Consider the following 25550-nt stretch of genomic DNA (forward strand, 5'->3'; position numbering starts at 1 on the left):
ACCGACCATGAATGAGCAGATGAAGCAGAAACGTTTCAGAACAGAGATTTTCTGTCATTCAATCACAGATTACTGTTGACGCAGTTTCCGTCTTCCACGGAAGAGACGGGTCAGAGTTGTGTGGTTCTCCCCAGAGACGGACCGCTCAGTGCGACAGCTGCTAACCAACAGCGCTCCGATTTCGCTTTTCCCTGCAGGAAAGAGAGCAAAGGCTGAATGTTTAGCCAAAATGAAAACACCAACAGTAAATAGAGCTTTAATTAGATTTAATTAGTTGCAAAATTCAGAAGTCAAGAATAAAATGGCAGCTACTCTTATGTGATACAAACAAAGTGTGCTGAAAGTTAGACATTTAGATGTATCCCTTTAATTTGAGTTAAAAACCACCAGCATTCAGTTTCAACGTTCTGATTTCACAAGACCACAGTTTCCCATCGATGGTCTGTACCATCTCAAATAAGACCAAAATCTGATCAGAAAAAGAGCAGAGGTGTTGTGTCACAAACACTGAGGTGTTATTATCACATTGCAGGTGGGAGCATGAGGACCAGGTAGAGTCCTGCTTTACCTGAGACGGAAGCGCTGATTCCTAAAACTCCTCAGACGAGACAAAAAACGTTCATTCCTCAGTGTGACCCTTATGCAATCCTACGGGGTCAAGATGACCATGACGTGTTCTCCCTACCATGACAAAGGTGCATAAAGGTGAAGAGGATTTCATGTAATCCATGGACACCAGTGAAGATCACAAATCATTGAAGAAAAAAAGTTCAGAGCACTGTCTAGTGGGTCTAGATGACCCAACTCCCAATGTTAAAGTGCCTAGGATAGCACAAGGGCTAAAAAAAAAAACAATTGTGTGACAATTGTTGTGAAACAGGAGCAAACAAATAAATAACTCTGTTGGGGGAAAAAAGCATTTGTTATATAGAAAATATCCTGGGCGGGCCTCAACCTCCCTGCTCCGCTCCATTCTGATGGATCCACCTGCAGACAGACAGATCCATGAACGTCTTTGTTTTCCCCGTCTGAGCTGGAATCTGGATCTAAACTGGACGGCTGGAAAGCTCCAAGATTGCTCGGTATTTTTGTTGCCCCAGTAATGTTGGGTTGTATTTATGAGGGGCTGTAAGCTAGTGGGAGAGCATGTAAATAGAGAGCTCTCAGTCTTAGGATGATGGGAAGCGGGGACAGGGTTGCTCCATGCTGATGGTTCCGTCCATATCTCAGAGGTGAAATTCTAATGAATGACGGTTGCTCTGCAGAAAAATAATTATAATTTTGGCTAAAAATGCCAATATGGTAATGAGAAACTCCACTGGGTGCACTTTGAACAGTCATTTTATGACAGGCCTTTAAAGAGTCTTAAACTCAAAACTGTCTGAGCTTTGCAAAGAAAACAGACTGTAGAGGCTCTCAAACATTTACCAACACCGCAGCACATTAATGCAAACATTTCAAATCCAATGAAAGTATAAAAGCCAATAGAAATATATGAACTTTTAAAAAGTCCTGACTTTTTTTTTTAATTTGCCACAGAATTATGTTTTGTTTTCATAACTGATCCAGAATTTGCCATGTACCACCACCAAAAAACACATTCAACAATTTAAAAACAATGTAAAAAATTATACAATGTATTTCAGAGGCACACAACATTACAGAAAAAAATAAACATTTAGTTTTGTTAAAACAGTTTTTTAAGTAGACTTATCTTCATAAATGTTTCTTTAGTTTTTTTTCTGAAATAAACGTTTTCTCCATATAAAGTGAAGGGACAGACTGCAGTTCATCAAAAGGCCCAGCAGGGGGCCTTAGATCAATCACCCTAAATGGTGATGCTGTTTTCAATGCGGCTGGGCAGGAGGAAAAGGTACTGCAGGTCCAGTCCTGCGTTCTGGTCCAGGATTTGCTCCTCGATCTTCTTCAGCTCCTTTCTGAAGCTGTCAATCATCTCCAGAGCCCGCCTCTCCGTGAAGTGCTGCTCCGGGTACTGACCCAAAGGAATCTGCAGAAAAACCAAGAAGCTGCTAGAAAAAGGAACTTTTTGTTTTTTACATTTTCGTCTTGTTGAATAAACGATTGGAAAAGTGTTTTGAGTGAGACGAGCCAAACACTCACAGCGTCAGGTTGAGCCCGACCCAGATGCCATGTGATGGCCATTTGCACACAGGACTGGCTGACGTCGGGAAGGGTGGCCATGATCATCTCCATGGTGACGGCATCTTTGTCTGTGGGTGGCGGGAGTCTCATGGTGCAGGGCGTGTTGGGCACCCAGGCACACCAGTCAAACTGCACAAGAAGAGAAGAGTCAGAGCTCGGTCTTGGAGGTTCGATACCAATCGGAGCGCCTGGTAAAGGCGGAGCACCTGTCCGTTGTTGGTTGCGGCGTGCTGAGCTGTGGGGGTGAAGATGACCACTGCCAGGAGAGTGGAGAGCTCCTCTCTGCTGCTGAGCTTACTCTTCAGGCCTGGAAGAGCAAAACGATGGATGTGAGCAGAGAGATCTGCTCCCCGAGTAGCTTTGGGTCCAAGTTCCTAAAAGTTTTGTCACATTTCTGAAAATATCTTCCTGCCTCCTGCCTTATTTGAGTAACCATCAAAACAACAAATGTGAAACTGTGGTTTGGCCCGGTCGACAGCTGTGAAGCAGAAACTGACCGAAGTTGGGCAGCTGCGTGAAGCCCTCCTGCGTGACGTCTCTGATCCAGGCTTGCAGCTCCGCGTCCTTCTGCACATCCTGGTCTGTTGGATAGTACAGGTCCACCATTCCTGTGACAAAACTGAGCCACGCAGACACAGAATCACTACAGCGTCTCTGCACACTCCTCCGCTTACAGGGAACTTCCAACGCAACACTCACACCATCTAAAAACTTTAAACGTCTGTCCACATTTTGTATCCACAGTTGTGGTCACAATGACTTACAGCTGGGGTTCAGGAGATTATCGTTATTCATTTGTCTATTTACCTCCAAGGCATCATAGTCGGATAGCTCTTCTCTTGCATATGCCGTCTTGTGCAAACAACACTCATCTGGACCAGGAGGTGATGTTGCACCCATAAAACAGCCCAGGCAACAACCCAACTCAGCAGAACTCCTAAACTCTCATCTGACCCACTGCCAAATCTACTTGACTTTCGATGATGTAATTATTTACTTTAGTCATTTTAGCACAAAGAACTTGTTGTTTTACAGCAAAGGCTGAAGTATTTATGGTCACAGTCGGCACCAGTGATGGTCTTGACTTGGGGCCGGTGTCTTTTCAGACAGCTCTTTAGGTCCTCCGGCTCAGTGCCAGTGACATTTCTTTGGGTCTGCCACTTGACTTTTTTTGTTCCGTAAACCTCAGGATCTTTGAAAAACTCCCGTCCAACCTCAGCAGCGATGGCACATTGTGAGAGGCCGTGCTTATGCAGCTCAGCAATCCAGCCACTTTCAAAGAAATCCTCAAGGAACCTTAACGTAATGTGATCATGTGGGGCCAAAACTGGCAAACATTTGTATGTCTGCTGGGTTTTCTTTTAAAAATCTATTGCATGCCGTGACTGGAACACAGCCCCTTGATGCACGTTCCCCGATTAGCAGCACCTGCTCCTGATTTAGTGTAAATATGAGGGATCCCACTCTGGCAGCACCGGGAGCGATTGGACCTCTGGTGTAGTTACAAAAAGTGTTCAGCCTGCAATAAGTGTTCGGGGACCTGCGACTAATGATGACGTCACAGAATTTGCTTGGCTGTACGTTAGTCCGATGATTTGTAAGACAGTGATTGGTCTTGACAAATGACAATACAACCATCGAAGAAGAAACTGATTTCGTTGTAAACAAAAAAAGGTCTGACATAGAGATGATCTGTTTTAAGATCATAGGATGATCTTCTAAACAAGCTTTTATCAGTGTTATGATTATTATGAAGTTCCTGTTCACTTATAGTTTTTTAAATGGTGGAACGGACCCGGAAGCGGGGTTAGGATTAGGTCAATACATGCTAACATTTAGCCGTGGATAAACTTAAACTGGAATAACATCCGCCTTTATTTTGTCTGGACCCGACTGGAAATACAAATTCACAGGATTGTTTGCACGGTTTGTCAGGACTGTTTAGTCAAAAGCTGCCTCCGCCCATCCCAGAGCAGCTTCTCTGCTTGGAGATGCAAATCTCCCGGTTCTTCTGAGTCCTGCAGCTCGCTCACACAGAGCAGCTGGACGGACTGCGGTCCGAACCCTTCTCCGGACCGCTAACCGTAACAAAGGACCTGCCCTGCCCGCAAACACAAAGCTACGGTCCGGCTGCTCTTATCAGAGATACGGTTCACTCGTGTGGAGCTGCAGGTTCATTCTAACAGCCACAGATCTTTTTACAAAGTGGGTTGTCGCAAATTCTCTCTATAAAAATCACAAAGAATAATGTCAGACACAATTTATGAGGGAAAAGAACTTTAGATTACAAAAGGAAACGTGATATGAAAATATGTAGAGCCCGAGCGGATCTTGATGCTACATAGTTTGTCCAAGTGGGGTTACCGTAGTGTGACGTCATCATTAGTTGAAGGCCCCCGAACACTTATTACAGGCCGAACACTTTTTGTACTTACGCTGGGACTGCCTGATCTGCAACACGCAGGGCAGGGACCCTGCCTATGGCATTAGGAAGCAAAGAAACACTGCAGACTAGTTGGAGTGAGCAAGATGGCTGGTGGCAGCCTGCATTTTGGAGTGTTTCGGTGCTGCCGCTTGTGTTTCCACGGACGAGTCCCAGCGCGTCAGCCGGAAGTGACACGGTATCTGGGAGGCCATTCGTATGTTGGACAAAGGTCTGGTCCTCTTTGGTAGCATCACATGTGCTCACACCCAGCCCATTCTCTTAGCTCATAACAATAATAATAATGAAATTTTTCCTTTTCCATCCATAGCCAACTCTCCAGTCCTTACAGTATCAATTACAATTAAAAAATATATTTAATGCAAATTGTAACACAAACAGTCCTTTTTATTGAAAAAGTTATTTTTTAGAAATTGAAAGCTAAAAGTATATATATATATTTTTTTTGTATTTTGAAGCTCTGTTTAGGACCTAGTTAAGGACCAGTCATAAAAAAATGCCAATTCTTGCATTTCCTGAGCTGGTCTTAAGGTTTTGATCAGGAGTGCTTCTTAAAAGCAGCAGCTCTGCACCGCAGACACTGATCATGTTAGCTTTAAGTCTTTGTCCAAGCCTGTTTGAAACCAGCTCAGGTTCATCAGGATACAATCCCCAAACCTCTGGTTCCAGGATGCTCATCAGGTTCAGACAGATCACTCTACCTGTGGATGGCATCCCACAGCATCAGGCTGTGATCTCTGTAGAAGTAGTTGGGGATTTGCGTCACTCCTCTGTCAATGAAGTCAAATCGGGGCTGAAGAGATCTGTAGGTCAACACCTTGTATTCTCTTTGGGCCAGAACCAACAAGCCTTCTCCACCTGTGGACACCACCTGCACAGACAGGACCATCATCATCCTCTGTCAGTCATTGAATGTGAACTAGGGGAAGAGCGGGTGATTACAGACGCCTCATCTCCTGAAAACACTTTTTTTCCCCACTGTATAAATGCTGTATAAAAAATGTTTTGGGTCGTTTTTTGGGGGGAAATGTCTTGCTTGAGGAAAGACAAGATTCAGAGGAAAAGGCCAGGATAGTCGGCCGGACAGGAAATGGTGAAAGACATGAACATTTCCATTAGTTGGGTTTAATTTCTCTCTTCATCCTGGGGAATGGATCAAACTACCTGGAAACATCACAGAAACAACGGTTGCTTGTTTGGAGGCCGAACGGACCAAAATGAGGTCTGACCAGGCCCGGGCTGCTCATTCCTGGTCCTGGAGATCTACCACCTGTTTGACTGTTTTCCAGATCTCCAAGGACTGCTAGTCACTGATTGGCTCTATCAGATGTCTCCATGAGCAAGCAGTTCAGGGAGAGCTGGAAAACAGGCAGGGTGGTAGATTTCGAGGACCAGGGGTTTAAAAAGAAGAGGACATCAAGCAAGATTCAAACACATGAAAATGTCAGTTTAGTCCTGTTAGTACTCTGACTCCTCTGAATCAGATGCTTTTACGGCCCCCAACATAACAAGTTCCCAGACAAGACGCTGGGAACTAAGTCTTTGAATTCTGAGACTACTCTGTGAGCCCATAGAACTAAAATGTTCATATACATTTTTTCTATGGGAACGCTGCGGGGAACAGGTCTCACTGAACACTCTTTAAAAAGAAAAAGAAAAATTAGTGTTCAAATCCTGTGCAAGGAGCCCATAAGTGAAGTTCACATGTTTAGTGTGTGCTTGTAGCGCACCAGTTGCATGCTCTGTGTGTGCAGCCTGACTGTTAGATACTAGAATGAGTGTAGTTGGTGTGAACAATCTACAGGCACTTATGTATACCTGCACATACTGTGCATGCAGCATTGTGCACGGTCAGAGTGTGGCGTAGGGACATCGTAAGTGTCTGTAACTTACATTAGTCTTACAAATACTTCATGACAGACTTACCACACGCTCCACAGTGGTACATTCTATTTTCACTGCCTCCTTTGAGGTGGCCGTAGGAGCCTCAAGGGAACTCCAAGACGCACCTGCGCACCTGTAACCCTTGTGCTATCCTATGGGGTCAAGAGATGACCATTGACGTGTTCTGCCTACCGTGACAAAGGTGGATAAAGGTGGAGACGATTTCATGTAATCCATGGACACCAGTGAAGATCACAAATCATTGAAGGAAAAAGTTCAGCGCACTGTCTTGTGGGTCTAGATGACCCAACTCCCATTGTCAAAGTGCCTAGGATAGCACAAGGGTTAAGATGCAGCCGCTCCTCTCTACAACCCTAACGAACAACCCAAAACTTTACATCACCTGTACGGGTCAACCGTACATGTGACAAAGGTATTAGCAACTTTTTTTTTCTCATACTTGGTTCTCTACGGCTCATTTACTTACTATCGTTTCTTTATTACAACTCTTTGGAATGCTTGAAGGCTCTGTTTGCTTTCACACCGTGGTGAACCACGCCAGGGTTCACTTGCAAGAAAACCATGGCGCTAGCATTCAGGTAAATCAAGGTGTGATTGTTTGGTCACTACTAGACTGCCAAACGGAGCGCAATATCCAAAGAAACCCATACAGCTGCTGCTACAAATCCACCATCAGTTTTTGATTTTGAAGAGACCAAACTAAAGACAAGTCCAGAGCAGTTCTCAGTTCATCCCTTAACCAGTTTTGCTGATGATAAGACGCTTGACCACATGCCTGTTTAAGTCAAGGAGTTTATCTAAGCTTTTGTTGTAAGAGGAGCTCATTGAAAAGGAATTAACTTCTGGTTTTTCGGATTACCAACATGAAGTCAGTGAAATATTTGGTTTTTTCCCATTAACCTTTTTTTTTACCACCTTAAAGAAATCCATTTTACCCGTTTGAAGATGCCAGTCTCAGAGAGGAGCTGAGTGCGCCCCCTGCAGTTGATCTCTAAAGTGTAGCGCTGATGAGGAGCCAGGAGCTGCAGCAGGAACAGACAGAAAAACTCCTCAAAAACATTTTTATTTCAGTAGCATCACTGCAAGAATAAATGTTTCTTCTCTTGACAATCCTGGCCAAAGATTCCGTCTTTGATTCTTTACATTGTGCTGAAAAATGTGTTTAAATGTAAGCTCAATAACTCCAAATTCTCACCTTGTAAATGGGGTGCACAGCCGGTAGCTGTCTCAGAGTCGCTACACAGAACACCTCGACCACCAGGTGAGTCCTCAGCAGGTGAGAAAGCAGCTGGAAAACCTGGAACTCAGCGTGACGCACCCACATCTTAGCCAGCAGCCACGCCAGGGGCGGGTCTGAGGGCAGGAAGATGGGCGTGTCCAAACCTGGAGTCTGCTCCAGCTGCAGAGGAGAGGAGACTGTTTGATGAAAGCCTTTTTGCTTTTCTGTATTTCATGTGTTGAAAGACCCACAACAACGATAATGGTGTTTTTAACATGTTTGTGTGTTTTTTTTCTGATGATCGAGGATATATTTATAGAAAATTAAGATTAAAACAGCATCTCTGAGTATTTCTTTATTCAATTATGTTAATTGGGAGCAAAAAAATAAAAAATTCTACGAGCAAAAGATATTATTTATATTTGGAAAATGTGCCACAATCTCCCTACTCTGAGTTCCCAGCTACAAAGAGGGGAAGAGGGGTGGGGTTGCTTCACTCCAACTGTTCTGCCCAGAACTGAGAAGCAGTTTTCTAATCACTGCATCTCTACTGAAACTATTTCCTAAAAACAGCATAAACATAACCAAAAGACCACTGGGAACGCTCTGAAAATAGATCAAAGATGATCAAAGTGGGACTTTCAAAGTAACGGTGGAGAGTGAAGTACCTGTATGGCTATAGGTATGAGTCCATCATCAGGGTGTTGGTACAGGAGGCAGAGCGGAGCAGCGATGAACTGGGGTTTACCCTTGATGGTGTTGGTGGGGATTCCCTCCATGATGGCGTAGTCCAACAGGTAGATGTTGCCGGCCTGGATGAGACGGGACACCTGTTACGTCTGTTTTGTCGTTGCGGTTCCTGAGTTGACCTTGAAATGATCTGCACCTTAAGCTCTTTGTTTAGGGTGGTCCCATCTGCCATGGAGCTTTGCACCATGCCTGCAGTCACCGGGAAGTTGTCGGGCAGCTTTTGGCACCTCTGTATCATCCGTGGGTTGGAGCCGTTCAGGCACTGGTAACCAAACAGCCAGTCCTCCTTCCAGTGATCCATGCAGTACTCTTGAGTCACACAAACACACTTTGTAAACACGAAGTCTAGGCGCTTTGCCGGACTAGACTTGGTTTTGCTTGTTTTTCAAAAAATAGAAAACCATAGAAGTTTCTGAGACCACGGAGCGGCGTCACGTAGGTGGACACGAGGAAAAAAGCGTTTTAGCAAGAAGCGTTTTAGCAAAAGCTAGATAGCAGTTGAGTTAACGAGTGAACCTTGTCTGAAATTGACAGCTGGAGTAAGTCCGTTTACTTTAGATCTTTGTCAGAAAGTAGGACGAGATGAGTACGTTTACTGCAAAAGTGCCAAAAGAGCAATTTGTGTTACTCACACTTATGAGGCCAGAGCAGTCTCATCGTTCACAAATGCACACACTCTGATTCACAACTGTAATTTCATGCAAACGTGCGATATAGATTTGGAATTGCACACCCTGTGTTTCACAAACACACACTACATGTTTTCCACATGCACAATAAGTGTTTCTCACAAAAAATGCAACGCTGTGTTTCACAAAACCCCAATAAATGTTTCATAAATGCACAATAGATGCTTCACAAACATGAAAAGTGAGACTGAAGGAGAAACCATCATTGTCTAAAGTGAGGCATAGTTTTGTCTGTCAGGATTCAGGCCTTCCTGTTTCATGGCTGAGCCTCACAGAGGGACGTCCCGCCTGCTCACCTGCTATGGGGCTTCGCAGCTTCCAGAAGATCCGTTTGAAATCCTCCAGGTCGTTCCAGGATTTCCCAAACCTGATGGTGAACTTCTTCAGGGACAACTCGAGCAAACTGAAGACAAAGAGTCACGTCACCCTTTTGAGTCTGCTGTTGTAAACAGTAAACTCAGTTTTCGTGAGCTGGTGATATTTAAAGGATATAAAGACCAAACAAGTGAAAAATAACGTTTATAAATAACAACTGGTTTCATTAAAATCATCATTTAAACAGGGATTCGATTGAAAATTGTTCATTAGACAAAAATAAAGATTGGTTAAGTGAAAACTGTTGATAAAATGACACCAGCGTTTCATGGTAACTTTCAGCATCAATACATTCTGCTGTTTTTCTTGTTTTTCAGACACAAAAATCCAAACGTGAGCCAGATTTAGACATGGAGTGACACAGCTTGACACATCCAGGTACTTTAGACCACATGTGTCAAACTCAAGGCCCGCGGGCCAAATGTGGCCCGCCATGGTTTTTTATGTGGCCCACGAGAGCATGAAAGTTTTTTAATTTCTTAAAATACTTTTTTTTTAGTTGATTACATATTATTTATGTGTAGCTGCTGCTGTAATTATTCAGTGTTTGCAGGTCTTATGTGTGTGTGTTGTCATCAAACCATCAGTTGGATGCAAGGCTGTGTGCAGCCTTTTTTTGTAAAATGTTACACGTGTAATACATGTTCTTTCTAGCTCAGTTTTATGTTATTTTTCTTTATTCACTTGGACAGTTTGATCCTTCATTAATGGAGTTATGTGGGTTTTAATAAGCTGACAAAATTTAAAAGGATTTATGCTAGAGTAACAAGTAAACATTTGTTTTCTATGCAACTGTAATTGTCACTTTAAAAAGTTATAATCAATAAATAATTAGTTATTTAACATTAAGGAGTAGTTACATTTACTTTTTTCATTACATTTAGTTACATGTATCAGTTATATCTGGCCCTTTGAGGACAGCCGCTATGCTGATGTGGCCCTCATTGAAAATGAGTTTGACACCCCTGCTCTAGACTATCCAGTTATTTTCATTGTATTTTCTTTCTGAACATTTGCTTGATGTCCAAATTAAACCGGACCACTTTTCTCTCAAAGACTGTCATCTAAACTGTGCTCTTGGTTTGGTTACAACATGTGTGTGTGTGTGTGTGCATAGACCTACGCATAGTGCAGAGAATGCTCAAAATCGCTCCTCTTCTCATTCTCAAATCGGGCATCTTGTGGCAAATCAGCTTCTGTTTTGGCATCGATGCATCTGGGAATCCCCGCAGCCCAAGTGATCCATCTGACGCACAACACACACAACGTGACACTCACACACACACACACAGTGACCAGAGCCCACATGCACTTGCTGAACCTGTAGGTCTCCCGTCGCTCCTGCAGCTCCTTCTTCCTGTGTTCTAGCAGCTTTGGAGAGGTGTCGTCCTTCACTGTTGTTGCTATGGAGACAGTGTGGGGCAGACCCATCATGGCACAGGACACATGAAACATATTCAGTCATACAACTGCATCACAGATGAGTTCAGATAAACAAAGATTGCAGAATGGAACACAATAAATAGAACATTTAGAACGTTAAGGCTAACTCATAATTAATGAGTAAAAATGACAGTTAATGGGAAAGTTTTTCCAGGAAAGTCTCCTGGAAAGTTTTTGGACACTATTTTAAAAATGAGCAGACTTCTTGCAAAAGATGTTAGGAATTTGTTCCACGTTTTCAAAAGGAACCATGCTGGATTTTTGCTACAGGGATATTAAAAGAACTCCAGCTTAATCTGGGTGAAATGTGGGCCTGGTTTTTGCATGCAGGTCACTACAAGGATCATCCTTCACCTTCGCAGAGGTTATCTAGGATCATCAAGAACTCATCAGAGAAGGGACTCAAATTCAAAGATTTGAAGATAATGTTGGTGCAAAGAATGCAAAAAAGCTTTAAATGACCTTATTTACTTTATCCAGATTTTGACATGTTTACAGAAATTCTACTTGAGGCTTAAAAGTGAAAAAACAAAACATTTCAATGTAACTGAAAGTATGTCGTGGTTCTTCTGTTCTCGATGTTTTTGAAAGATTTGAAGCTTGTTCCAATTTAAAATTAGCTTTGTGCACAGTTTAAATTTTCAAAAGCATGTGGTTTAAAGTCCCACTCCGATCATCTTTTGATCTATTTTCAAAGCATTCTTATTGATCTTTTCATTTTATGAAGTCATTTTTAGGCAAAAAAAAAACAACAAAACAACCCGTATCATTTTCTAGAGAAGTGTTTTCCAACCTTTTTTGAGCCACGGCACACTTTAACCTTGACAACAATCCCACGGCACACCAGCATCCAAAAATTTAAAAAAAGGAGAAACTCACAGTCTGTATTGATCTACAGCCCCTCAACAATCTCATATGCATTTTGTGATAATTGTGGCAGAAAAAGCTGGAAGCTGCAGCTGTTTTCATAAAAGATGTAATAAAAGTTAAGTTAGAAGATTTAAAAACTGTTTGTGTGTTCATTGTGGTTTCAAGACGTCAAAGGAAGACTCATTGTATGCTGAGACGCTGTCACTTTAACCCAGTGCTTCTCAATTATTTTTTGCCAGGCCCCCCCTAGGAAAAAGAAAATGAAAAACCATCAGGACACATGTCCCATAATGCATTGTTTTGTTGTCATCGGGGCAGCTTTCGGTCAGTGCAGTACTAAATTTCCAGCTGCGTTCGCTCAGGTTTGCCCCTTGCTCCGCCCCTTTTCTCGTGATATTTTTGTGATGATTGACATGTGATGTTTGTGCAAAAACAAAAACATACGTCACACACCAGGTGATCTGCACAGCGTTTCGTCCACCTGGGTGATCTCAAACACGCTGATTGTGCATCTTGGCTGCACTTATTTGGTTTCACCAACATACATTTCCATCCTTTTTTGGAGCTTTTCTCTGATCTCAGGTATCAGTAACGATTGTTTTGATCTCCAGTGAACAGCGCCCGTTATTTCATGAACCAGTTTGAATTCAGTATAAAAATATAGGAGTGGCTGACCGGCTGCTCTACAATAACTTGTGACCTGGGTTTAAATGTGCAAAAAGTCATAAGAAAGAAAATCCAAAAACGGTTTCTGAATTTTGTTTCTCCTTTACTGATTTGTGGTTTAAAGAGTAAACTTTAAAAAAAAAATTTCAACACAGACTCTAAATAGGGAGCACACAGTCTTTAACTTCTCCACCTTAAATGTCAATAAGTCCAGTCCAGATTTACAGACAATCATCTTCATCCACACTGAGGGTCTCAGCTGTTTGGGAGGAAGTTCTGCCAAGTGTCCATCAGTGAGAAGTAGATAAGAGAAGCCGTGTTCAGAAGAACCATTGATGGAGGTGACAGAACTGTAGAATTGGAGTCTTCTTTAGTTTTTAATAGTTATAATTCAACAGTGTTAACTGAACTGTGTTAATAGGGGCATTTAAATCAGAAAACAGCTGATATAGAAGTCTAATTAAACAGAAATGTATTACTAATTTATTTACTTATTGATTTTTTTTGTTTACGTATTTTATTTTATTGATTGAGAGTTTATAAGAAAATTATCTACAGAAAACAGTTACTAATAGAGTGTAGTTAATAGTTTAGTATAGTATGTGTTCCATACAAAATTTATTTGCTCTCAGACACTCACAAGTTGTGTGTGTGTGCGTTGAAGTTGCGCCCCTCCCTCAGCTAGACCCCGCCTTCAGTGGCCCCCAGGTAAATTGAGTTTGAGACCCCTGTTCTACGGTTTGACACCAGATTCTGTGGAAAGCTACACCGCTAAAGACGAGCTTCAGCTGGTATTTAGCTGGTAAGACTTTAACCACTTCTGATTGGTCAAACTGATGACGTATGATTAAGCCTCCAAAAATGATTGGTGGAGACAGTTGAAGGGGCGGGACTTTTCTGACAACAGCTGACGCTAAATCAGCGTCTGACCAAAATGTTTTTAATAGAATTAAATGAACACGAAGAAAAAAGTATTTTACGATCTTTAATATTCCTAACTCCTCAGTGTTTTATCAGGGGCTGTTTGGATGAACACAGAGCTGAAATCCTGGAGATGGAAAATGTTTTTAGATCAGTGAATGGGCAACTTCCCACTACACACCTGACCATCTCCCGCGGCACACTACACTGGTTGAAAAACACTGTTCTAGGACGTAGTTCCTGAAGAGCTGCAGGAGTTCATTGGAAATCCACCTTTGAGTTGTGGGCGGGACATTTGCAGAATAAGCCTGTGCTGATTTCCCATCATCCCTTTGTCTGCAATCTCTTCCGTTAGTTTACAGGACCTCACACCCCCAAGCTAACATTATCAGTCCTACCAAAACGGTGAGCAGCATTCCAGCTATCCAGCCGTACAATTTAGATCCAGATTCCATCTCAGACGAGGACAACAAAGACACACATGGATCTGTTTGTCTGACAGTGGATGTATCGGAATGGAGCGGAGCAGGAAGTTTGCAGCCAGCCTAGCGTATTTTTTGTCACAAATCAGCCTTTTTTCATCTGCTCCTGATTTATTCACGATTTGAACAAAGAAATGAAAATGTAAGTTTAATGTTCTCTATGTATATGTCCTCCATCATCAGAAAAACGCCACAAGAAGGTGTTAAAAACAGCATTTTCATTGTGGGTGGGTCCTAAAAGTAATAGCTCACAAATGGCTTAAAGCTAAAACTATACGGATCAGAGGAGAATTTCTGAAGAAAAGAAAAAAAATGTGTCTTACCTTTTCCTTCTCTGATCTCTATCTTGGAATCTCCAACAAACCAACGGTAACAAGGGAAGATCTGCATTTTTCCTCCATCTTCAGGCTCCACAGTGACGTAGCGACAGAACCAGTTATCTTCAACCCAGTACCTTTGCTTCTCCAGCCGGACCAGCATGACTGAGCCCAACGCTGAGGGACTGGCCACTTTATACTGATCAACCTGAGGAAAACATTGAATGGCATCATTGTTTTCAAATCAAAGCATGAAAAAAGAAGTATCTGCAGCTGAAAAAAAAACCAAATAAATCCCCCTCTGGTGTCTAAACACATGAAACATGCTCAGGTTTAGATTTCTGTAAGATTCATCCTCATTCACATAAAGTTCTTCCAGCATTTCTGTATCCGACCTGGACTTCATCTGTCTGGGATCGACAGCAGTCTAGAATGTTTGACCTTACACCTTCATCCCTGTGGAAGTGATGGACTCCAATCTGAACCGATGAGACCGCAGTTTCTGACACTCACAGCTCCTCGGCGGAAGTCCAGGCCCGGGTTGTCTAGCAGGGTGCGCTTGCTCTCCCCATTCTCCCCAACCAAGGTCACATAGATGTAGTTGTTGGTGCCCGAATATTCTGATGTTCCAGTTGCCACGGTTACAGTATAGACCTCCATCTGAGGACACACATAAACACATGGAGCATGCTCACAACTCTGGGACGGTCTCATGGGGACAACAGGCTGGAAATGATTAAACAATAAATATTATTCCACATGTTTGTCTGATGTTTTCTCAGTGTTTAAAACATTAACATGTCAAACAGATTGGCAATAAAACAATTAGCTTTAAGTAGATGAGTTGTTTGAGTTTGGAAAATATGTCAAAACACACGTGAAAAACCGCAGCAGGATGCTGACGCCCCTGATTTGAGGCTTCTGCATGGACTGACCTGAAGGTCGAGCTACCTTTCATTATGTCCCATGTTTTTAGGGTTTGGACAAACCTCTGCCTCAACATAGTTTGTAATATTATTTGATAAATAAACATAAAAAGGAATGGGTGGACTGTCACGGGGGTTTGAGGAAAAATGTCGCCCCCACCACAAGCTCAACAACTCACCAAAAATTGGGGACAAAATCTTTTTTTGGAGCTCAAAAAAATTGTTCCAAACCCACTAAATTAACCAAAGCACACGTGTCGAGGATACGCGATGGAAGTTTCAAAATTATTACAGGACATTTTGTGGCAGAGTTTAAAAAAAAAAAAAAAAAAAAAACTTGTTGGACCGATCGTCACGAAATTTTACAGATATGCCGCCAGGATAAGTCTTCAACCACAACAACGTTTTGTTCAACTTTGACCGCAGGAAATGGCCACCATCACGAAATTTCAAAATAGTCACCTTTGGTAGTAGTTACAAATTTAAACCCCTCCTTGGGGATTTCGGCCTATCGCCTCCTAACTCCTCGAGCATCATAGAAAGCCACTCTGGAAAAAATGATGGTTTTAAAGTTTACCCATGTGGAACGGTGTTTACGCCAACCCAATTTATTACCGGGATTTTGTGAAATCGTGATGACTGATTGGAATGAACTGATAAAGGAAAGGCTGCAGGGCGCTTCCGAGAGGCGCATCTCGCCAGAGTAGCCGGCCACTCAATCCTTGGGGGGAGGGCGCCGTTCGCTGCTGGTTAGGGCTGCCGGCGGTGAAGACAGACTGTGACAGTAGAGTTGTTTTTTAATGCAAGGAGGGGGGGCTAGGTGCCTCCTGGAGGAAGAATAGGGCTGGGAGTAGGAGTGAGCCAGTTGCCGTTGCTCCACTCACGGTACTGCCTTTGGACACTGCAATCTTTGGCACATTATTTCATTCGCCGCCGGCACAGCCATACCCGGGGAGTCAGACGGCGCTGGAGCTCAGACCCGAGGGGGGGATCTCGTCGACTGCACTAGCTAAGTCCCATCCACACCTCGGACATTTTAGGTTATATTTTGAGGAGTTTTGAGTTGGGTTATTTTGTGTAGTAATCATTAAAGTATTGTAGTGAACCTGTCGGTGTGACTATCCTGTCCCTGGCAGGAGTGCATTGTGGGAGTTTTCCGTTTGCTTTGTTGAAACCATGAGTGAGTTGGGTATCTCCAGTAAAGAGATTTACAATGTTGGTCTGTTCTGTGTAATTCTAAAAAGGCCAAATAAATGGTTAATCTGAGGATGTTGGACTTTGCCATTTTTTTGGGCCTCCTGAAACAACAGCTGACTGGGGTCGAGTGGTGTATGGGGCACAGGTCAGCTCACTTTTTAGCCTGCTAAAACAGTATAGACAACAGGCACTAGTACCTTGCCAGTTAGCATAGCTGAGTTCTGCTCCATCCTGACCTACGTTAGAGAGCAGCTGCAACAGTATATTTTTAGACGCGAAACCTTGTGTGGTTCTTGCGGCCTGACAGGTTTTTCACCTGCCTTGGTGGGACCACCACATATTTGTAAGGGTTAATGGCCGATGTGGAAGCCATCGAGTCGGACGGTTGCTTCTGCGAAGTGCGTTCAAAAGTGATAATGCTTACTTCGAAGGCCATCAACATGCTTATACCATGGTCACTTACAAAAGAAATAAATGTTAACCAGTTTTTAGTCCTAAATTCTTGTTTTTTTCTGATTTGGATCCTTTTTTCACGAAAAGTGGACTATTTGCTAAGTTGTGCAGCGCCTTGTAACATGACAAGGCGCCGCACCACTGCTGCAGTCAAGACTTGGGTATAATAAGGCAATATATATATATATATATATATATATATATATATATATATATATATATATATATATATATATATATATATATATATATACACACATATATAAAAAAAAAAAAAAACGCCCCTCTCACCCTCCGCGGGTGGTTTCTCCTCCAAGCTCGAGTCCTCTACCAGAGGCCTGGGAGCTTGAGGGTCCTGCGCAGTATCTTAGCTAACTGCGCTTTTCTGGACTGAGAGCTCTGAGGTCTTATGTATGTGCTGATCGTCCCGTCCCGATGGGTTAAATAAAGCATCAGTTCAGAGATAAAGTTCTCCTCTTACTGGTTGTTTGAACAGATGAAGCTATAAAGTTCGTTTTAGAGAAGCCGGCGCAGTGATACAGAAAATTTATGCTATGTGACTGGAACTACTTTTTTAGGCGTGGTATATCACTAGCATTGTCACGGTGCGGGGTGGCTCGAGAGCCGGTAGGACCCAGATGCAGAGGCGGAGGCACACGGTTCAAGGACTAGGGGGTTTAATAACAAAAACAAACAAAAGGCGCTGCCGAGCAGGATTACAAAACAAAACAAGACTTACTGTGGCGTGGCTAGAAACATGGAGACATGAACACCATGACAAAGGTAATGGACCAGCACAGGAGGAAGGATGAGACAAGACTTATATACAGACAGGGCAGACAAGACACAGGTGAACACGATCAGGGCAGATGGGGACCAAAGGAAGTAAAACTCAAGAAACATGACAAGACAGGAAACATTTCAAAATAAAACAGGAAATAGAACCAAACAAGACAGAACAAGAACTAAATCGAAAAACAAGACACAACGAACTCAGACCACGACAAGCATGTGCAAAATGTTTCGATCGGATTAGAATTCAACCGTGTACATGGGTCCACAAAGTAAAGTAAAAGTAAAGAAAGTGCCTGGAAATGATTGTCTGAGTAGCCAACATGGTCATACGTCATGACATGTCAACATGTGAAAAATTTAATTACATTTAATTTACATACAATTAACATAAATAAGCCGGCTATGGTTGGGAGTATGTTTATACAAACCTTATCTTATCTCAGCCTTTTTTCATAATACATTTTGATTTGAAAAAAATAAGAACAGTGTATATTTTTTACTTCAATCATTCATTCGACTTTTCAGTGTTTTAAACTTATTTGGAAAACTGGAAGGGGATCACTTCCCCTAAAGCTAAGAATGCAAGAGCACTAAAAATTCAGGAGCAGCTCATTTGTCACCACAGATCCGAATGACGGCTGGCTAGATGGCAGTTCCAAAGAAGGAGGCGAAGGGAGAGGCGAGGAGCCCTCGGGCCGATGGCAGAGTGCGGAGGCGGCTTGTTTTCGCTCCAAAGCTTTCTCCGGAGCGAAAACACCGTCTGTGCATGATGTAAAACCAGAGCAGTAGTGACCCACGATCGGAATGAACCGTTTACATGCTCCACGATTGGATCAACAATCGGCATAACCCACCTATCTCCATCGGAAAGAAATTTTGATCCGAACGAGTCTGATCGGGGCAGAGTATTCCGAATGGCGTGTTTACATAACGCATTTTTCTTCCGATCAGGCGTTCATTCCAGTAAATTTTTCCATGTAAACGCAGCTACTGTTTCGAACATTGCATCTCTGTTAGAAAACGACAATTGGACTTTGTGAACATGTAAAATATTTGGGATTTCAAACATGAATAAATCCAATTTTCTACAGTAAAAGTGCCTGGAAATGATTCTCTAAGTAGCCAAAATAGTCCTTAAGAGAATGAAAGTAGCTGCTGGTGTGGATTATGGCAAAATCTTGAACTACAGTGTCTCAAACATAGCATCTCTGTCAGAAGATGCTACTGTATATTGTGACAAATACCAAACAGTATTGGACATTTAAATCAAGTCTACACTTCTATATTTCATTATGAAGTGTTTGTACTCATTCTCAAAAATCATACATGGTAAATGGCGTATACTTATCTAGCGCTTTTCTACCTACAAGGCCCAAAGCGCATTACAGTCACAGACCCATTCACCCATGCCCCCACACATTCACACACTGGTGGCGGCTCCGCTGCCGAACACAGGCGCCAACCTCCGACCAGAGGCAAGATGGGGTTCAGTGTCTTGCCCAAGGACACTTCGACTCATGGGCGTGCAACGCGGTAATTGAACCTGCAATATTACGATCGTGGGTCGACCGCTCTACCGCTGCACCACGGCCGCTCATATATCATAACATGTCCACATGTGAAAAATTAAATTACGTTTACAATTGACATAAAAAACAGGCTACATGGTTTGGAGTATGTTTATACGCACCTTATCTTATCTCATCCTTTTTTCATAATACATTTTTATTTGATTAATATAAAAACAGTGTATATTTTTTACTTCAATCATTCATTTGACTTTTCAGTGTTTTAAACTTATTTGGAAAACTGGAAATGGATTTTAGCCGTGTTTGCTCACTTCCCCTAAAGCTAAGAATGCCAGAGCACTAGAAATTCAGGAACGGCTCATTTGTCACCACAGATCCGAATGACGGCTGGCTAGATGGCAGTTCCACAGAAAGAGGGAAAGGAGAGGCGAGGAGCCCCCCCCCAGGGCGAGTACGGAGGCGTCCGTGGAGCAGCCGGTCGGTCCTGTTTTCGCTCCAAAGCTTTCTATGGAGCGAAAACACTGTCTATGCATGATGTAAAACCAGAGCAGTAGTGACCCACGATCAGAATGAACCGTTTACATGAACAATGATCGGATAAACAATTGGCATAGCCCACCTATCTCAAACGGAAAGAAATTTTGATCTGAATGAGTCTGATCGGGGCAGAGTATTCCAAACGGCGTGCTTGCATGACGCATTTTCCTTCCGATCAGGCGTTCATTCTGATTACTTTTGTCCATGTAAACGCAGCTACTGTGGTATAACACTTTTTAATCCACATCCAGCAGCCAATCAGAGTCTAGTATTCACCCGGACCATGGTATAATAAAACATATATTGCTGTCACACAGCTTCGTCCTTCGCCGGAACGTTTAGTCTACTACTTGACTACCAGCCTCTCATGCTCTGTGTTCCAGTCTGCAGCTCTTCAACAAATCTGGATTTCTGCTCCACCAAGTCTGCAGTCACCTGCCTGTCGTTATTCGTGCCGTTCATTACGGACCAAGTCCTCAAGCTTTCTCCTGAGCTGCTTTTACTGACTCACCTTTCTGTGATCGTCTTTTCCTTGCCGCCAAGTCTCGCCTCAGGAATTCAGTAGCAAGATATCTCCTCTGCTGCAATCTCTGTTATACACTTCCACATTCTGGAGTCGGTGCCCCGCCCCTCTATGAGCTCTGGATTCTACTCCGTATACCTCCTCCTCCAATTGCTCGTCACCCACAAGTCTGCCTCCACACCCCCTGGTGTCAAGATTCTGGCTGGCATCCTCCTGCCTGCTCTGGTCCCCTTCAATAAAAACGGTGGTAGAGGAGAATCCTGAGACAGCGTATGTAGGGGGGAGTTAGAGCGGGGTTTCCGCTCGTCTCGGTTGCATTCTATCTGTCTCTCCCGGAGACGGACATCAGATCGTAGGGCTGCGGAGACAAGATCTTCAAAAGAGTGATTCTCTGGTTGGGAACACCAAATGATCTTTTAGGGATTGATAGAAAATGCCTTTTAATGCAACGTCAGGCCAACCAGCTTCAACCGCCAGGATACGGAAATCGATTAGATGGTCACTAACCGAATGGTTGCGTTGTTTGAGGCTTAACAAACGACCCAAGGCCTCCTCCTCTTTACGAGGTTGGTCAAACACTAATCGGAATTCTCCAATAAACAGGTCAAAGGAAACATGAGAGATGGGGTAGGAGGCGAGAAACGCTTGAGCCCACTGTTAAGCCTTGTTTCTTAGGGAATTTACGATTAAGGTAACCTTACTGTGGTCAGATTGGTAATACCTGGGTGCTTGCTGGAAAAGTAATTGACACTGAAGGAGGAAACCTCCACAAGTGTCTACATCACCATGAAACGGTTCTGGTTGGAGCCAGAAGTTCCAGAAGCCAGAAGTTGGGAACCGGAAGTGGAGCGGTAGCTGCAGGATTAGCGGAGAATTGTCCCGTTAATTTCATCAGGGTTTGGGATAGTCCGTCTAGACAAGGAAAAAGATCTTGTTGAGCCGAGGCCATCTGGGTTAAAGCATCGGCCTGGCGACCCAGAATGATTCCCTGCTGGGAGACAGTAAGGCAGAGTCCTTCCGGGTCAGCTGGGTCTGGAGTTTGGCCAGTTTGTTCTGTCATGATACGAGTAACGTAGCAGACGCTGCAACCCGGAAGAAAATTCAGAAAATGTATTTTGGAACAAAAAGGATTTATTTTCCAGAACGGATAGGTATATGAATCTTTTCAAGTTCGTGAGTCTTTTCGAGTTCGTGGCTGGAGACGAAACGAGGCAGGGGTTGTGGCGTTGCTGGAGTAGTAGTGTGACAGAAGTTGTGGCGTGGATAGAGTCGGATCTGGCTGTTCTGGAGAGGATAGTTCCAGGTGGACACTCGTGGTAATGGACCATTAGGAGCAACGAAGTGGCGCTGAATGCTGGAGTTGGATCTCCTTAAGAGGGCTGGCAGAAGATGAGGTGAGTGTCCACAGCTTGTTCCAATCAGGAGAGCAGAGCACAGAGGGGATGGGGAGGAGAGACTGCCAGAGGCACCATGACAAGTCATTTCTCATTATTAATATTTCCAGGCTTTGTTTGTCTTGTTTTGCAGCATGTTCATATTTGTATAATTATGACAGAATATATTTTTATGGAAAGCAAAATATGCGTTATTTAAGGTTAATTAATTGATTTGATTTTCTGGATTCATATTCCTTTTTTATTCATATTTATGTTACAAAAAGTTAAGTTTTAAAGATTTAAAAGTTTTAAAAGTTTAGCTTTAGTGTGTTCATTAAATGTTTATCTTGTTTGGCCCACGACCTAAAGTGTGTTATGGATTTAGGCTCCCTGTGCAACTCAGTTTGACACCCCTGTAAGACCAGTTTATAAAATTGATGCACATAAGCATGTTGTCAAATTGTGTCTGTGTCTGTGTGTGTATGGGGGGGGGGGTTACTCGCCTGGGGAGTTAGTTAGTATAGAACCGCTATAGACCTTTTTCGCAAAAACCGGAAGTACGTCATCAACGTGTAAACCTAGTTCCGGTTTGTGCTTCGCTGGCGGAGGAATGGCAGAGCCTAGAGTGTTTTCGAAGAGCCTGAGTTGTGTTCCGAAGTTCACCAGCACCGATGTGATGAAGAGTGTGAAGATGCAATCGTCCACTAAAGGAAACAAATTGGACATGGGATATAAATTCGTCCACGAAGAGTTTATCCACCATTACCAAGGTAAGCTTCAGCTAGCTTTAGCCATAGCCGCATCACCGGTAACTCTGTGTGTTTACGTCAACTGTAAATCCTGGTGTTATTAATTTGTAATATAAGGCATCGCAGTGAATATGTTGTGTGTATGTTTAAGTGAAAAGGCATGAGATTAACATAACACCCAAAAATTTGGTGAAGCTGTAAATAAGAAATGTTAAGTTGCCCAAATGCGTCTTCATTTTGCTGCGGTTGCGGCACATTCTTCACTTACTAGTATTATTTTTCTGAAAGTATGGTGAGCAGAAGTCCTCTTTTCCTGGACATGTCCTCTCTTTTGATACTTATATAATAAAATAACATTGAACATAGATGAAATGTAATTATATTTGCTTCATGTATGCAGCTCTGAACACCAATTACTCTCGATGAAATATCTCACAAACTCACTTCACTCCTCTTTTTTACAAACTCAAATCTGGTCACCCTACTGACAGTTATAGTTTCATGTCATTCTGAACATTGATGTAGCAACATAAGTATGTCCTAATTTTAACCTATATAATTTATTGTGTCTAGATATCACTGGATGCAGAAAGTGCCAACCTGAAAGCTTTCTTCTGCAGTTGTGTGGCTGGTAAAGGATTTTGCAATCACATAGTTGCCATCCTGTTCCAGACCGCACATTATTCATAGCTGGGTCTGCAGGCTGCTCCACCCCCCTGGCCTGCACGAGTGGCTTGCAAAGATGGCACAGGTGGGTTTGTGATCATATTGTCATTATTTTTTAAGAACGTATGTGTATCCATAACAACTCTAAATTATTATAAAAACACCCCAAGTAGTTACTACAGACTTTAATTGCTTTCTGCCTTTTACTTATAAGGGAATCCATCCTGAACCGGTTAGTGAGCTGGTGGTGCAAAAACCCAAAACAGTTGGCAGGGACGGTCAGAGGTCCACACTGTACAAGGCATACAGGTGATTAACTTTTTGTTGCTTTGTGAGCAAGTTAAGTTTGTTTTTTTTTAATCTTATGACTAACCAAATTATGGTTACAGCAGATATAATGAATTAAATTGAAATGTAGTTATGCACTTATGTCTAACTTTTGTGTGTTGTGTTTCTCTTGTGTAGGACCACAGCCAGATCCATATGATGGCATCTGGAAGCAGATTATGCCAGGTGCAGCCCCAACCTCTCATGGTTGTGTTGGATGGGTTTCTGAGATGGAATGAAAGAGAACTTGGATATATATTGTGGCAAATGCATGAATGCATACCTTAAATTACACTTATCTTGTCTTTAACAATCAGTTCAGCCTTCTGTCTTACTGTTGATCTGTAATGTTATTTTTTATTGTAAATGTTTGATGTTATTTGCATACCAAAAAATTAAACGAGGCACAATTTTGACCAAAATTGTTTTATTTGTTCATCTAATTTTTTTGTGTAGTCAGTCACATTTCAACAGAAAAACATTACGAATATAACAATTATATTTAATTAGATTTTAAGAATATGTGGAAACACTAGATTTTTCCATACTATTTGCACATTATACATTATTTACATACCAAACATTAATTCACTCTTCAAAACAAAAAAGTCCATGATAATTTGCCAAAACACGGCGGTTAAGCCAGATCTGATTCACACTGCCCATCAGTGTGAGCGGCACAGAGAGTTCCTGATGTGAAAGGACTTTATCCTACTGATCACTCTTTCCACCATAATTCTGAGGCGGGTGATGGCTGCGGTTTGTTCTGTTTCCTCCTTGCTGAATTGAGTTGAAAGCTTAAAAGGTGGAATGATGATCTTAGATCCAATGTCAGTTAGGAGGTCTTGAACGAGGAACTTTTGTCCGCCATGACATCGTCTCCTGGCTCCAGCAAAGGAACTTGGCTTCTAAGTCATGGATGTAATCCAAAGCCTCATCCAGAGCACCTGTGAAGATAAAGAAATTAAAAATCAGTCTTAATATATTAATGCTACCTTTCAACACAACACAGTAATCATGTTTTGAAAAGTATGTTAAGTATTTAATTACAAATACATTTCATTTATTTTTGTTAAGGAAATTACAAAATGACAAAATGCTCAAAAGTGATTAAATACATGTAATTAAAATAGGTGAGAGCATGAACATCTTTTATTATAAATATTAATTTGTTCAGGTAGAAATGCATGTATCCAATAACGGTACACATAGTTGACTAACGTTAACCAAACACATTATGAACAACCTTACCTGCAGGTGGGTGTGTCACGTAGTCGTGATCCATCTTTACTGTCTTAGCTTAGCCACCATGTCGCTAGTATCTTCACAGCTTAGCTGCATAGCCTGACGTTTGAGGTTCTGTCATATTCTGACTCCCTTCTCAAAGGATCAGTAAAGTTGTTCCAAGGGAAAATACTCGGGGCAACACCACTCTTCAGGCGACGAACGACGCAGCCGCACCACAATCCCGGAGCGAAGTTAGTAAGTGCCGGCAGCAGAGGGTGCTACCTGTGTTTACATTAAAACTATGCCCTTCATCTCTTCGGATCGCCTATATCCATTTGGGTTTCAGGTTTGGATCCACAGGAAAATAATGAAATGAAAGGTAAGGCTGTTTTTGGTTGGAAGACGAACAGCCTGGAACGCAACAGAGACTGCAACTCTTCGACTCTGCCATTCTTCATATCTGCTGCTACGCTAACAGGAAGTTGTTTTACACGTCATTGACGTATTTCCGGTCGAAAAATGCGGAAGTGTGAAAAAGGTCTATTGCTTCAGTGTGTTTGAGAATGCGTTTCCGTTTTATCCGCTCTCCAGTTTCCACACCCTCTGAATGTTGTAGTCTCATCGCTTTGCTGCATAATTGCCCACAATACAATGCATCAAAACTGACCTGCTATTGCTGGGAGTGAAGCTCAAGACTTTTTTTTTAGTTGAGATAAACAATTTCAATCCTCATTCATTTGATGTTTTTTTTTAAACAGTAATTTGGATCAAAACTCAATGCTTGTTAGACGACTGGACTATTTCTTCATTTTCCCAACTGCAATGGTAACAGAAATCCTAAAGCCAAAAATAAACTATACAGTAAACCCTTGTTTTTCGCGGGGGTTACGTTCCAAAAAGAACCCTTGATTGCCAAAATCCGTGAAGTAGAAACCTTTTTTTTCTTCTTACAATTAATATACAATTAAATAGTCTATTATACATTGAAAAGAAAGAACAAAC

The 25550-nt window shown here is 42.4% G+C and overlaps 1 protein-coding gene and 1 long non-coding RNA gene across 5 annotated transcripts in view; one reads left to right on the plus strand and one right to left on the minus strand.

Annotated features, from left to right (window-relative positions):
- Positions 1-249: 249 nt before the first annotated feature.
- The window catches only part of alox12 (arachidonate 12-lipoxygenase), a 36701-nt gene continuing 11400 nt past the window's right edge, over positions 250-25550 (minus strand). Inside the window, exons 1-15 of one of the 4 annotated variants that reach the window (XM_078936710.1) lie at positions 20192-20332; positions 14757-14903; positions 14250-14451; positions 10866-10947; positions 10668-10790; positions 9466-9572; positions 8617-8789; positions 8399-8542; positions 7707-7910; positions 7447-7533; positions 5308-5477; positions 2661-2782; positions 2370-2470; positions 2122-2292; positions 250-2008 (exon numbers count right to left, since the gene is read on the minus strand). In XM_078936710.1, the coding sequence (XP_078792836.1) occupies positions 1829-2008; positions 2122-2292; positions 2370-2470; positions 2661-2782; positions 5308-5477; positions 7447-7533; positions 7707-7910; positions 8399-8542; positions 8617-8789; positions 9466-9572; positions 10668-10790; positions 10866-10947; positions 14250-14451; positions 14757-14903 (2013 nt within the window). In that variant the 5' untranslated portion in view covers positions 20192-20332 and the 3' untranslated portion in view covers positions 250-1828. Of the gene's footprint in view, positions 2009-2121; positions 2293-2369; positions 2471-2660; positions 2783-5307; positions 5478-7446; positions 7534-7706; positions 7911-8398; positions 8543-8616; positions 8790-9465; positions 9573-10667; positions 10791-10865; positions 10948-14249; positions 14452-14691; positions 14904-17558; positions 17607-20191; positions 20333-25550 lie in introns of those variants that run through there. The other 3 variants (XM_078936709.1, XM_004080002.5, XM_078936711.1) reach the window with 3 other exon arrangements.
- LOC144987098 (uncharacterized) lies at positions 22902-23743 on the plus strand. The gene is made up of 3 exons (XR_013650953.1): positions 22902-23079; positions 23209-23303; positions 23460-23743. It is a non-coding gene; the product is annotated as an uncharacterized LOC144987098 (long non-coding RNA).

The sequence above is a fragment of the Oryzias latipes genome, chromosome 18 (assembly GCF_053564925.1).
Source record: "Oryzias latipes strain Hd-rR chromosome 18, Olatipes_Hd-rR_3.1".
Lineage (NCBI taxonomy): Eukaryota > Metazoa > Chordata > Actinopteri > Beloniformes > Adrianichthyidae > Oryzias > Oryzias latipes.